Source organism: Solea senegalensis, linkage group LG10 (assembly GCF_019176455.1).
Source record: "Solea senegalensis isolate Sse05_10M linkage group LG10, IFAPA_SoseM_1, whole genome shotgun sequence".
Classification (NCBI taxonomy): domain Eukaryota; kingdom Metazoa; phylum Chordata; class Actinopteri; order Pleuronectiformes; family Soleidae; genus Solea; species Solea senegalensis.
In genome coordinates this window covers 9,952,909-9,966,445 of record NC_058030.1, presented here as the reverse complement: position 1 = coordinate 9,966,445, position 13,537 = coordinate 9,952,909, and the positions used below count along the sequence as shown (strand labels likewise).

At 41.1% G+C, this 13,537-nt stretch overlaps 1 protein-coding gene across 3 annotated transcripts in view; it reads right to left on the bottom strand.

Moving 5' to 3' along the window:
- Nucleotides 1–13,537, bottom strand: part of si:dkey-82f1.1 (DENN domain-containing protein 2A) — a 33,890-nt gene that overhangs the window by 8,041 nt on the left and 12,312 nt on the right. For 2 of the 3 annotated variants that reach the window (XM_044036357.1, XM_044036356.1), the window contains 8 exons: nucleotides 8,014–8,100; nucleotides 4,994–6,022; nucleotides 3,272–3,399; nucleotides 1,748–1,860; nucleotides 1,415–1,615; nucleotides 1,051–1,144; nucleotides 446–496; nucleotides 173–360 (listed from right to left, as the gene is read on the bottom strand). In XM_044036357.1, the coding sequence (XP_043892292.1) occupies nucleotides 173–360; nucleotides 446–496; nucleotides 1,051–1,144; nucleotides 1,415–1,615; nucleotides 1,748–1,860; nucleotides 3,272–3,399; nucleotides 4,994–6,022; nucleotides 8,014–8,099 (1,890 nt within the window). In that variant the 5' untranslated portion in view covers nucleotide 8,100. The remainder of the gene's footprint in view (nucleotides 1–172; nucleotides 361–445; nucleotides 497–1,050; nucleotides 1,145–1,414; nucleotides 1,616–1,747; nucleotides 1,861–3,271; nucleotides 3,400–4,993; nucleotides 6,023–8,013; nucleotides 8,101–13,537) is intronic. The other variant, XM_044036358.1, reaches the window with a different exon arrangement.

Genomic DNA, 13,537 nt, shown 5'->3' with positions numbered 1-13,537 from the left:
TAATATGTGTAGTATATATACTGTGGTAGCTCTTTTGGATGGTTCCTGTTCATTAACTTGTTACTCTTTTCCATGTAAGAAAACAACCATCTGTTTAGATAAAAATATAACATACAGTATAAATAATTGTATTCATTTTCCCTAATTTTTAACATGAAAACACTGCTTTTACCTTGAGTGGAAACTGCTGTGTGACTTCTGGCAGGTATGGAACACCGGCTTTCGTCTTGTGAAGTGCAACAACTATGAAATACTCAAAGAGTTTTCTCTCCTGCAGCTCCATGAGATCCCTCTCTAAAGTTCGGTATCGCCCTGTTTGCCTCAGCATGGACTGAACTGATACCAGCCGCTGGCTGTGAGCTGCAACAAGACAGTAGAACAATTATTATTTATTCTTTATTAGCATTAATGTCCTCAATGTGTTGGGTTTACTGCCTGTTCTCACCTTTAAGCTTCTCCTCCGTGTCACTTTCCGACTCACTGTTCTCATCAGTCACTACATCAAAGAGAGTGTAAAAGAGCATTAGTGTGAGGAGACTGCAAATAACAATCACAGGAAACTCTGAACACATGGAATTTGCTTTCTGTGCTTTTATACCTACCGTTACCATGCAACACCACCCAGTTCTCTGACTCATGGGTCAGGCTAAAATGACCCAAAAATGTAACCTTGCCCATAAAACTAAGTGAATACATATGATGAGGCATTGCAACTTTAAATGTAGTTAAAGTGAGTGTGGCTGGAAATGTAAAATGATATCACAAAAACAATTCAACACTAGAGGAAAACGCTGGAACGCTCTTTTCCATTTAACAATCTTCTGACGTTTATTATTTTGTCTTTAAAGTCTATGTATTTTGCTTGATATGTATCCCTCATTATTTTAAATTAGTTCTGAGTCACCAGACTGGTTTCCCTTCTGAGAGTATACAAATTATCTTTCAAGACTTGCATGACTTACACAGAGACAGACAATCCCGGAAAGTCAGAGTTGATGGAAAGTGTGGTTAAGTTAATAGCAAATAACAAACTCAAATTTGAAGCCTCACCTCTCCCTGAGCTTGACTCTGTAGACTGAGACACTCTCTTCATGCGTTTCTTCCCTCTTCGTGCCTCAAAGATGCCATTGATTTTCAGCACCATCTGGAGGAGGTGAAGGTAAAGAAATGGTCATCATCGACTGCTTGAACCAATAAACAAACCGCAAGGCTCCTACCAACATCATTACAGATCAAACACAACATCTGGCAGGCTATCTTCTAGGCACACTTCTCAAAGGAAATATCAGTAAATACTTTCTTCCATGCCCTTGCTGAGATGGCAGCATGAGTGGACCAGCTCCCAGTCATACTCGACCATAAATAATGGACAGAGCACAAGGGGCTTTGTGAGAGGCCTCTTAGACCCACATACCTTGGGAATTTTCCTCCGTCTGCGATTGTATGGGTCTCCCGAGAGGCAGGGGGTGTCATCAGGGCTGCTGGGTGTGGAGGGGGGACTGATACGAGAGGGTGTGGAAATGCCAGGTTCCCTGTTGGTCTTGCGTAGTTCCAGGAGCTTAAAACTTCGCCTTTCTGAGTTTTGTCTAAAGAAACTGGGCTTAGAGGAGAGCTGCTGAGAACAGATGTGGGAAAAGACAGTGACAAAATAAGAAGAAAAGAAGAGAACAACATTTGAATGTAGAACTGGCTTCATTAAATTCATTAAATCTGCATTGTTTTTGTATTGCCGTGGTGTCCAGATTACCTTAGTTGGTGTGTCAGGGACAGGAGATGAGGAGGCAGGAGAAACACATTTGCTTCCCAAACAACTTCTCTCCAGTTCTATATCTTCATAGGGGTTTTCCTTGGATGGAGGATCTTAAGAAGAAAAAATATATATTTTTAGTTCAAGACAAAGAAATCAATGTCACCTGGATTACACAACAGTCTCACGCAGGCTTTCAAAAGTGCAGATATTCTTTCCATATAAGTCATGTTTGTTTTGCCAGATGATTCCTACTCCAGATGTGTGGAGAGCTACCAGAGGCAGCAGCCTGCTTCCCCTGATCATATTTTACTGAGATAAGATGCTTGCACAGCTAAAGCTAAATGGAACCCTGACCACTAGCCCTCCCCTGCAGATAAGGAGTTTAGTAGTTTCATTTTCCAAAACCTCTGCATTCATTCTCTCCCTCTCTGTCTGTATCTCTTCTCTGCTCTGTCAACCACTCCACCAGATACGACCTGTAGGAGTAGGTAGATAAAAAGGGATGTTCAGTTCAATGCTCCTTCTCTCTCTGAAGAAAACAAAGGATCAGTGTACTGTTTTCCACATTGTTGGCTGATGAGGCCGTATCTCTACAGAGGCTTCACGTGTGCCATGAGCTGTGCACATGTGATTTTGCGTAAGTCATCATGGCGTGCATCCGAATCCTACTACTGGTGACAGTTGCTTTTCTTCTCCGTCTGAAAACAATATACAGCTTGTGAAATGTGTGTTGATGAAACTGTTGCATGCAGTTGTTGATGACAAGACGAGGAGGATATCACACCCATTCATTACTGTCTACACTATCTATATCTCTGCTTTACTTAGCTTCAGTACAGGGAGCCAGCGTTACTTTACCCATGGGACACTGTGCTGAGTGTCTGGAACAGACTGTCCTGGTGTTATAAAGAACAATATGACTGTATGGAAGGAGGAAACAATAAAAGGACTCAAAATAAACTGTGGCATCACTCAAACATGATTAAACGTAATGTCAATTTACCAGTGAACAGCATTCATACACAATTCCAGGCATGAAAACCAAAGACACGTTGAAGTGATTGCCAGTAATATTCTGTGGCTCTAAGCCTTTCACATCATGCCCCCTTCTGCTACTGACACTCACAACAGCCAACCTCAGCTACATTACAAACTCACACAATGCCACTATTGTACATTATGAAACAGGGTCTAGGTGGGGTTGGCACAACACACCCGACAATAAGGAAGGACCGTAGGTCAGGTTTCTACATACATTTTTAATAAAAGTGTAGCATCATGGTTCTAAATTAAAAGTGGAGCAGAAAAAACAGAGCAGACAAAAGACAGCTTAACCTCCTCATCACCCCCGTGATGACACACACACACACACACACACGAGAAATTAAATTCATACAATGTATGAAGAGCATCAAACGTAGTATAGTACAGACCAATCATTTTGGTTTTTGCAAATGCAACTTAATTTGTTGAACACAAAGTTAATAGATAACACATAACTCATGCAATGTGCATATTTACCTATTATGTCCTCATAAACATTCTCTTCCGATAAAGTGCGTGTTAGACCCAGTCTGGACTGAGCATACCAGTCCACCCTGCAGCTTTCTGCAGACGATTGAAGCAGATCCTCAAATTCATAGGACTTCCTGGTGAACAGAGAAGTACAAAGAGTGAGGACAGTCATACAAAAACACAGAGGAAGGAAGGATTTTTGCCCCAGAGTGTGTGTTGTGTGTGTGTTCATATAGTTGCTTTTAAAAAGTTTGATGTCATATGCACAATGAAATTAATCAATTGCTCTTTCTACATCCAGTAGTACGTCACACATTGAATTGTACAATCTTTGGAAAACTAAAGAAAACTTAAAGTGTATGTAAAGCAAAGGTAGAGATTTTCCTCTTCACACATTATGTATGTTAGAAAATGGTGGCTGAGAACATGTGAAAAAATACAACTGTGGAGAGAGGAATTATGGAGTAAAAACTGAAAAACATTTTTTTAGATTCTATTCAGGATTTACTAAGCATGTCTCAAAATATATCTCATTGTAATGATATGACTTGTGAGTAAATGCTCCTACTGCTCCTACACTATTGCCTTTTGCTATAGCTGCAAATATTTCCTCCCTAGATGCAAAACCATCAAACACAAATCACTCCTTTATTTTATAATTCCCAAACATAAGGAAATGAAATACAGATGAACACATTCATTAAGACCAGGGTTTTGTCTCATGAGGACTTTTTGTCCTGATAAAGTAGGTGTTTGTGCCAGAAAACACATAGAAGGACACGCACACACATGCTTTAGTGGGGACCAAAGCACTAATTTCTCTAGATGTTTGGTGAACTGGTGTTTTGGTAGTGTTTACATCTATAAATCAACAAAGTTCACCTGCTTTGGTCCCCACTAAAGCATATACTGTAAATGTGTGATTGTGTGTGTAAGTGGGGCAGAATGTACCTTGCAGTGAGGACAGAGCTCCTCCAGCAGATATGCCCCCAGCATTTCAGGTGTTCTGAAACCTAATTTTTAAACACTCGAGACATAAAGTTGTATCGCTTTACAAGCACTGCAGAGATCGTACATGGAAACTAACTGTAGCTAATAAATCAGCTTCTCAAATAGATGGACAGACAGACAGACCAAACCAAAGGACTTAACAACACACTTTTGCAGAGTGAGGTCTCCACATATGGTAGGGAATGTAACTGATCCAAGCCAAGCTCCAAACAAGAATTCAGACCACTGGAAAAAGTGAACAATAGATGTAGTCCAATACTGCAGAGTCCACATTTTTTAGTTTCCCTACAGAGTGCTGTCTGCTTGATTAAAACCATCTGAATTTGAGAACTCTCTTGAAAATTCCAATATATTAATTGCTCATGCCACAATAAGTGATTCAGATTCTGAATCACACTTTATTAAAAGTCCTCTGCATGTCTCTTTCTAGTAATGCTTTGGAAGGAAGGAAAGAGTGGGTTGATGATGCACATTCGTCAAATCCAACCAATGAGGTCATGCTTTAAGAAACAGGATGATGTCATTGATGGTTTTGATTTACAGCAGATGTGCAAGAAGTTGTTCACTTGTTGGTGAAGGGAGAACATGTAGAGGAAACACAGGGCCATCTCTTGTTGACTGTGTCTTCAGGAGAGACTACAATATAGTATATACAATTTATTTCCACATTCAGATGTTGAAAATGAATTACATTTGGCCATTCTATCAGTCTTTTACCTGTTATTGCTGTCCCGGGGTCTGTCAGCCCAGGGCCTCCTGCTAACTCCAGGTGGTGGGCATGTCGGTAAAGGTGGAGGGGGAATAGAGGGCAAAGGGGGCAAGTTCCTCTTTCCCTTCCTCAAGCCAGGGCCTGAAGCAAGGGTAGAGGGAGGTGTGTGGTGCTGGAAGGTTCTCTGAGGTTTGGGTAGAGGATTTATTGAAGGAGCACCTGGCTCACTGTATACATTCTCTGGATCCCCCTCCCTCGTCTTCTGTGAGCCACCAGGCCGAACAACATCAAAAGTCCCAAAAATGGGCTCGCCGACCCTCTTTTCTGATTCCTCCAGCTCCTCCTTTGAAGGAGGGCAGAAGTAATTCCCTGGAAATGCCAGTGAAGGTCTATCAGGAACGTCCTTTGTTGCTTTCTCCAGTTTCTTAACATGTGTTAAAACAGTTTTCTTGTCTAAAGGTTGTTCTGTTAGCTTAGGAGACCGAAATCCTCTCTCTAGTATCACTTCTCTGTCTTTGTTTGATGAACCCTCTGGAGATTTAGGGCTTGAATCTCCCAGTTTTCCAACATTCTCCTTCCCTGAGTCTTGTCTGTCCCAGCTGACGAACCGCTTGGTGTCTGTCCTTTGGACCTCTGAAATGTGACAGTCCTTCTTTCTCACTGTCTCAACTTCCTTTTGTGTCGTGGTCAGTGGAATCGCCCCTGCAGAGGTTAGTGGGACAGCTTCCTTTTTGCCCTCCCATTGTGAGATCTTATCACGGATGCTGGCGGCCTTGCCTCCAGCCGAACTCTTATTATGGTTCAATTTGCCACACAGTCCGTTCTCCATGTTGGCAGTCCGTTCTGCTGTGGTGGCTCTCCTATGAGCTAGCATGGTGTCTGGAGGACCCGGGCTGTCGCTCAGGCTGAGCAGGGGTGAGAGGGGACACTTTGAAGATACTTGCCTTTCCTTGTCCCACGTTGACCCGCACACCTCTTGGGGATGGGGCACCACAGATGATGGAGCCTCCCCAACCTTCAAGCCACAGCACTGGAGCCTGTAGAAAAGAAACACATAGTGTTTAATGGTGTATTGTGTTTCCCTTAAAGGTTGCAAACAAACCACAAAAACAACAAAAACATTGGCACTGCATCCATTTGTGCATTTGTATTACATTCAAAATGAAGATAAGTAAGCTGACGTCATTAAAGATAATAGGGGAAACTTACTTTACAAGTATCTAGGACAGTCGCAATGATAGCAATACCGTCAACATCACATTAACACAAAACAAACACACAAACAACTCAGATTCAATCTAAAAGCAGACAGTGGCATTCCCATGCTACACTAGTTCCCAAACCCCAGCAGAAAGCTGGTGGTTGCAAACTACTTTTGTAATCACTACTATTGCAGCAATTTTAACGGATTTACAAATAAAAAAAAAAATCACAACCCAAGCAGCACTTGTAGTATCCATATTGTTGTTCATCAAGCCATTGTAAAAGGGGTTCCTGACCTCCAAACTAAGAAATGTAAGTTGCTGTCTTCAGCGTGCACAGCAGAGTACCATGCTCACCTATAGCTCTTAAAATTGGCCACACTATGTGAGCATTTACATTTAAAGCCAGATTGACCTGTGTTTATGGAGTAAACAAAAATTCTTGTTAAAAGAGCTACGACATCTGTTTGCCTGTGAGTCACTGCTGGAACTTTACTAGGTCTTGACTTTCTGAACTCTAGTTTCAGGGGTCAAAGTTTACAAGCTATGCACAGCTATTTCAAGAGAGGAGACAAAGGTATACGCAGCAGAGGGGAGAGAGGCCAGAGTGTAGATGTGCATCTTTTCTATTCCTGACCCCCAAAACTCTGCTTTGGCCAAAGCCTATTCATCAAAGGATTGTATTTCCAACAAACAGAGGAAATACGGCCTTGCTGGGTGACTACTGATGTCTACTAGATGTGAAAACCAACAGCCAGGCAATCTTGAAGAAATCTCTTAGGTTTCCTCTGAGAAAAGAACAAAACTTGATGTTTTAACTTTTAGGAAACATATTAATTATCTTCCACACTGCTCCAGGTCTTAAAAGTTTGGCATTCTCCCACTATCTCCCTCCCAAACGTGCCTTTTCTTCTGTGTCCCTTGGTAAAAAGCAGTATTTTTTATTATGCATGAAAACAAAGAAGAAAAAAGAAAAGCCAAGTGAAGGAGTAGGTGGCTGAGGGTAAACTGAAGGAGAGATTGTGAGATATAAGAGGCAGACATTTCAAAACTACACACTTTGAAAAGCATTCATAAATCACTTGTGCATGAAACAAAGAAAGGGGATCCACACACTATATTAAAATATCCCACACACAGAGATCTTCATCTGTGATTGTTAAACGCCTGGCAGTTAGTATGGGGGGGCTTTTAATACAATGTGTGGATTCTCTTTTCTTTGATTTCTGCACCCAGTTTGATTTTTGATGTGCATACCCTACATCCTGTTATCTCCATTTGATCTGTGACCATAGATGGTAGATGATGGAGACGAGGGTCATTGTGGCCAAAGTGGTTGAATTGGGCAAGAAGAAGACAAAAGACAAAACTATATTTTAGTGATATTTGAACTTTTGACAATTGGCCATTAAATTTAACTGGTGAGCAATGCTAGCTACAGTAGCATGATAACCCCTAGAAACAACTGAAAGGTCAATTAACAGTCTCCAATTAACCTCAGCCCAAACTACACGTCTTTGTGGGACAAAGTCAGACAACCTGGAGAAAACCAATGAGGAAAACATACAAACACACAGAAAGGGTTCAGTTGAACCCAGACATGTGCCAGGTTTGTCCCAAAGAGGAGATGAACACTAGCGCTTTATCTAAAGAGTATAACTTGTAGAAGAAGCATGAAGAAAACAGTAGCACTTTTCATGTATTGATATTGATTGATTGTTTGACAGAATGATATAAACCAATGCTAAACGTTAAAGAGGTGCTTTGCTGATGACGACTGTAGGATGAGGAAAAATAGTAAGTTGATACACTTTTGAAGCACCTACCCGTTGACTGATTGGTAGATACAGTTGTCAGTGTTTGTACAGAGCAGCAGGGCCCTCCCTCCAGTCATGGTGCTAGCAGCTGGCATCCTGCCCACAAAGAAGAAGACAGTTATCAGACTATATTTCAGACAGTTATCAGACTATATTATGACACACATCAAAAAGAACATCCCGGTCACCTTGGACCCTTTACAGTTTGTGTACCGTCAGAAGCGGTCCACAGACGATGCCATCAACACTGTCATTCACACCACCCTCACTCACCTAGAGGCCAAGGATACATACGTCAGACTGCTTTTCATAACACACAGCAAAGGATTAAAAAAGCCCAGCAGCGACTGTACTTCCTGAGAAAGCTGAGAAAATTTGGCATGTCATCCAAAATCCTCAGCAACTTCTACAGGTGTACAGTCGAGAGCATTCTCACCAGTTCCATCACAGTCTGGTATGGAAACTGCACTGCCCAAGACAGGAAGGCCCTCCAGCGGGTGGTCAAAACTGCACAGTCCATCTCTTCCACTCACTTCAGGACATCTACTTCACCAGGGCCACCAGAAGAGCCCACAACATCGTCAAAGACAGCACACACCCACAGCACAGACTCTTCACGCTGCTGCCATCAGGCAGACGCTACAGGAGTCTAAGATCCAGAACCACAAGGATGACAAACAGTTTTTATCCACAGGCCATCAGGCATTTTAATTTTGTTTTTGTCTTGCATTTCTATACTTTGGTATATTTAGTATTTCAAGTGTTTACCTTAGTTCACTAGATCACTCTTAAACCTAAGTTTATATTTTTTAGTCTGTGCATTTTTAACTTTAATTTTATTGTAGCCTTTTTAAAATTATATTTCTGACACTGTTAAGTTATATATATATATTTTTATTTCATTTTTTTCTCTCTTTTTTTGTGACCAGGGAGATGTGCAAGTAAGAATTTCATTGTGCAGTGTGTGTCTGTCTTAACTGAACATATGACAATAAACCTCTTGAATCTTGAATCTTGAATATTTGTGTATCTGCATGTAGACATCAAGAAGCGACACCCAGCCAGTGAAATTGACAGAGTGCCTTAATTTGTTAATTAAAATATTGATATTGGGGTATCGATGATTCTATTGCATGATCCTATTGGGGGCGACACACAAAAACAGCCAGGCATATTTAGAACCATTTTCTCATTTGCCAGGACTCCCCTCAGGAAACAAGTCTGTGAGTGTAAACTACCAAATAGCTCATCGGGGTTAACACATCTGTGGTTGACATAACTAGCAGCAAGAGAAAAAGGCCTCACGGATTGCATGGCATCCCCTCAAAATATCTCCACTCGACTGGTAATTGGAGGACTCAGTTGAAAACAAAGCTTTAACAATGGCTAGCCAGCAGGGATAAACACACATTGTGTTCCAGCATCCATGTGATATCATGGAAAACTTATGGAGAATACTACAAACTCCACTTTGAAGAATCAGTGGCAGATGGAAGAGTACAGAGCACTGTTAAACTTTTTTCTTTCTTTCTTTTTTTAAATCAATAGTGTGTCGTCTTTTTAAACTTGCCAGAACACATTTCTGGAGAATATTCAAGTGCTGAACACACATTCTGCGTTTGCACTCTTGATCCTCTTTGTAAACTAATTTCCTTCCAGAGAATGTGTTTTGTGTTCACCAGCACTGTACATTTCACATTTTATTACAAACAAGTAGTGCCAAGGCAAGTGTGAGGGACAGTTTTTTTCAGAATGTAATGAAAGTAGATCCACTTGGGCTATTGCAAGAACCTCCATATGCAACACTGAATTAGTGAGGGTTGTATGCATAGCTCATTGTTTATAAATGCACGGCTTGGCCTCGGCTTGGCACAGATGTGGTCAACGTAGGTCATGGGCAACTTCTGTTGGCATTTATTTACCAAATTAACAGAAATTCTCATACAGGATTAACCCAGCCTTTGTATTTCCACATGCAAAATATCAAATAAAACACACAAACAGTCCGTACTCAACATATGAGTGTGTTTGAGTGACTTCTACCAGATGTGCTGGGGAACTTTGGGTATTCGTAGGCTGTTAAACATTTCCTGAGAGCTGCATGTCCCAAACCCCCACCTCTCTATTCCTCTGACTATAAACTAGCATTAGCTAATGCTAACACTTTCCTCCTTGGCCCCCCGACTATGTAGGGAATGTGAGCGGCCAGTTCAGCTGAATTCCACAAATTGCTGTCCCAACTGGCAAAGATGCAAGTCATAGAAAAGGCCACAATTTTGTTAGATTATGTAAAAAAACGTCTTCCTGAGCTAACAACATAATTGGCCCTTTGGGTCCAGTGTTTTGGAATGACTTTGGGGCTTGTATGCTTTTTCTCTTTCAGAATAAAAGATCAAAAAAACACTATGGTAAAGTAGACTTAAAGTGCAATGCGTCATCTTTTATTCTCCAGCATTACTCACAGCTCAACATACAGATGTTCATTCCTTTGTCTTTACCCCCCCTCCATTAGTCTAAGGCCTAACCCCCCAGAGAGAGGAGAAAGGAGAAGGAACGTTTGCGTCAGCCATCCACTGGCTTGTAGGCTCTAATTATTTTCAGCTGTGAGCCAAGCAGAGGTCACATGTTTGAGGGGAAACATCAACCGATTTTTTTCCCCTTCCTCTCCCTCTTGATTCTTTTCTCCTTACTAAAAAACAAAACACAAATGAAGAACAGAAACTTTGCAACAAGGGGTGGATGAGGGGGGTCTGTAAAGAATGCATAGAGCCTCCTAGTTTTATGGTTGAATTTTTTTTCTGGGCTGGGAAGGGTGTTGCATATCACAGGGGGAGAGGGAAAATGGGAGATATGAACATAGGGAGCAACTAATGGAAGAGGAAAGAGGGGGGTTTGGAAGGCATGGGTTGTCAAAACTAAGGAGGAAAGTGGATATTGTAAGGAATAATATAAGTATACGGTTGCACAATGAAAACAGTGCAGGCTTTTAGGCTGACCCAAAACAGAGAATTTGGCTCAGTAGAGATTCTAGTAATACCTTAAAAGGTAATTTGGTATTTTCACATAATTTCCAATCTTACTGGGCTCAAACATATCTCAAACTTGACTCACACATGCAGAACAGCATTCAGCTGAACCTGACAATGTGAAGTTTTGTCTTCACACCTCGCAAAAGCAGTAAATCTGACTGCGTTGCGAGCACTACAGTGTTCCGGCACTGAAGAAACTCTTTTCAGGAGCAGCAAAGGCTTTTGTCTCCTACAGCGCTTGGTAACTATTGTTAACCCTAACCCCTGTTGCAAGGTGGTCACCATCACAATAGAGAGGGTTCAGGGAAGCCATCTGTTGAGGCCAATAAAAACATCACAGGAAACAGCAACCCCATAGACCACTACCTGCCGCAGCCCCTTCAGCCTGAGCCTAAGCCTGAGCAGAGGTAATGATATTATTAATCAGCAGACCTGTGGATGAATTCTGGGTGAAGTGTACTGATTGTGATTAACTTTAAGCACAGAGTGTGAATGGAGATGACTAACAAAAGATCTGGTCTTGGTTTTAATGTCTTCACCTCCTACACTCAGAAAAAAACTGTTGATCATAGTATTGGTCTTATCTAATTCATCCAATGACCTTCAGATTAAAATTATGACAGAATTCAATTTTATAAAAAATAAACTCCAGTCTTGGCCTCAGATAAACAAAGGGATTGGTGCTCAGTGAGCAGCACAAGATCTAGTAATGCTTTAAAGACATCACTAGATTGAAAGGCAGCAGTCTGGGTCAGAGGCAGGGTATCACAGATAACTATCAGTTGCATAACAAACCTTGCAGAAGATTCCGATCAGTGGATGGACACTGAAGAAGACGCTGGTGTTTTTGAGTGGACAGCAAAGTAAGAATTTCATTGTACAGGGAAACGTGTTTCTTTACTGTGCATATGACAATAAACACTTTGAATTGAATTGAATTCAGTGGACAGATTCTAGTAAACATGCACTTGTACACACATTCAGAATAATACCGTGTTCTGTTGCTGGAATAAGTAATACATCAGTTAGCAACCAACAAAAAATGCAAACTTAATATAAAAATGTTGAGATGGAATCTATGGGTATGTATATCATTTTACCAGATGACTAGAAGTGTATATAATTGCAGCACAAGTGGCACCATGTAATACCTGCAATAACTGTAATCACATTTTCAGACAATAAATGTCTCCAGAAAAAATCAATTGTGCGGCAAATGAGAATAAAACATAAACACTGCTTCAGGCAGTAGTGCAAACCATGTTTACTTTCTCACCGGCAAACAGCTGAATAGTCAGAATGAAGGTTGGATTTCTTTGTATTTTGTAGTATGGAGTTTTAAATCTGATTCATGTAGTTCCTTCTCTGGTGCACTGCATGTTTTACACCAGCCAGCAAAAGCTAGTTTGAGCTGAGGAGCAACTATAGCAACAAAGACAGCTGCCTGATCTGTCTCCACAATTCTGTGTCAGTCTGGCAGTGTCCATTATCATTCCACTCTGGATTGTTTGTGTTACCTTAAACAGTGACAGCCCTCTTGGGTGACGGTAAGCACGGGATGCAATGACAGTATCCCAGCAAAATGAGGTGGGGGTGAACTTGTGTTGGTGGAATATTTGGACCTGAGGGAGCAAGTCCAGTCATTTAAATGACTACTTGTTCTGTGCAAGGGCACAATCCATATCTACATAATCAGCAAGTAGATCAGTCTGATTAAACAGTCTGATTAAAGGTCAGTTCAACATTTCTGCATTTGCAAATCCACTGAGGTCTGATATGCTGTGTTAATCTGCATTGGTCAGCCCCATGCAAACATCGGAGGGCAGCCCAAAAATGTGTGACTGTGTGGACTGTATATGCCGGCTGTGCATGCCCCAGGTAGGACAACATATTGAAATGAAATGTGGGGTCAGGTATGCATATGTGACACACAAGACCATACTCATTTTAGAATGACCCAAACACACTATATACACTATTTGCAGACAGGGTACACAGAGTATGGAGAGGCTTTAAGGCAACAGCAAATAAGATTTGCAGCATCTTTATGAAAACTTGAAATGTAAATGTGAGATCTCATAACTATGGACACTTTACCTATTCCAATTGCTGCACAGATCCAAAAATGCTCAGACATCAGGTCTTAAGTTAGACTTTCCTCAACAGAACACATTGACTGCAGTGACTCTTTGCAGTGTAAATCTGACCTTGAGTTAGTCTTAGAGTTGAACATGAATCACTGGCAAAAGGCTTGGCACGTTTGTGTGTAATGTGTCCGCAGCACACGCATACAGAGATGACTTTTCACAGATGAATCATGGCCAGTTTCATTTCCTCACACTGAACTCATTGACAAACATAGGTCATAGAGTCTCAGCACGTACCCCATGGTGATGACAAACACTTCTACTAATTATTTTCTTCATTGTCAGTTGCAAGCAAATATAGGTCTAACTATCCTATTTTTTCCATGAATATAGTATCAATTCAGTCAATATAATCAT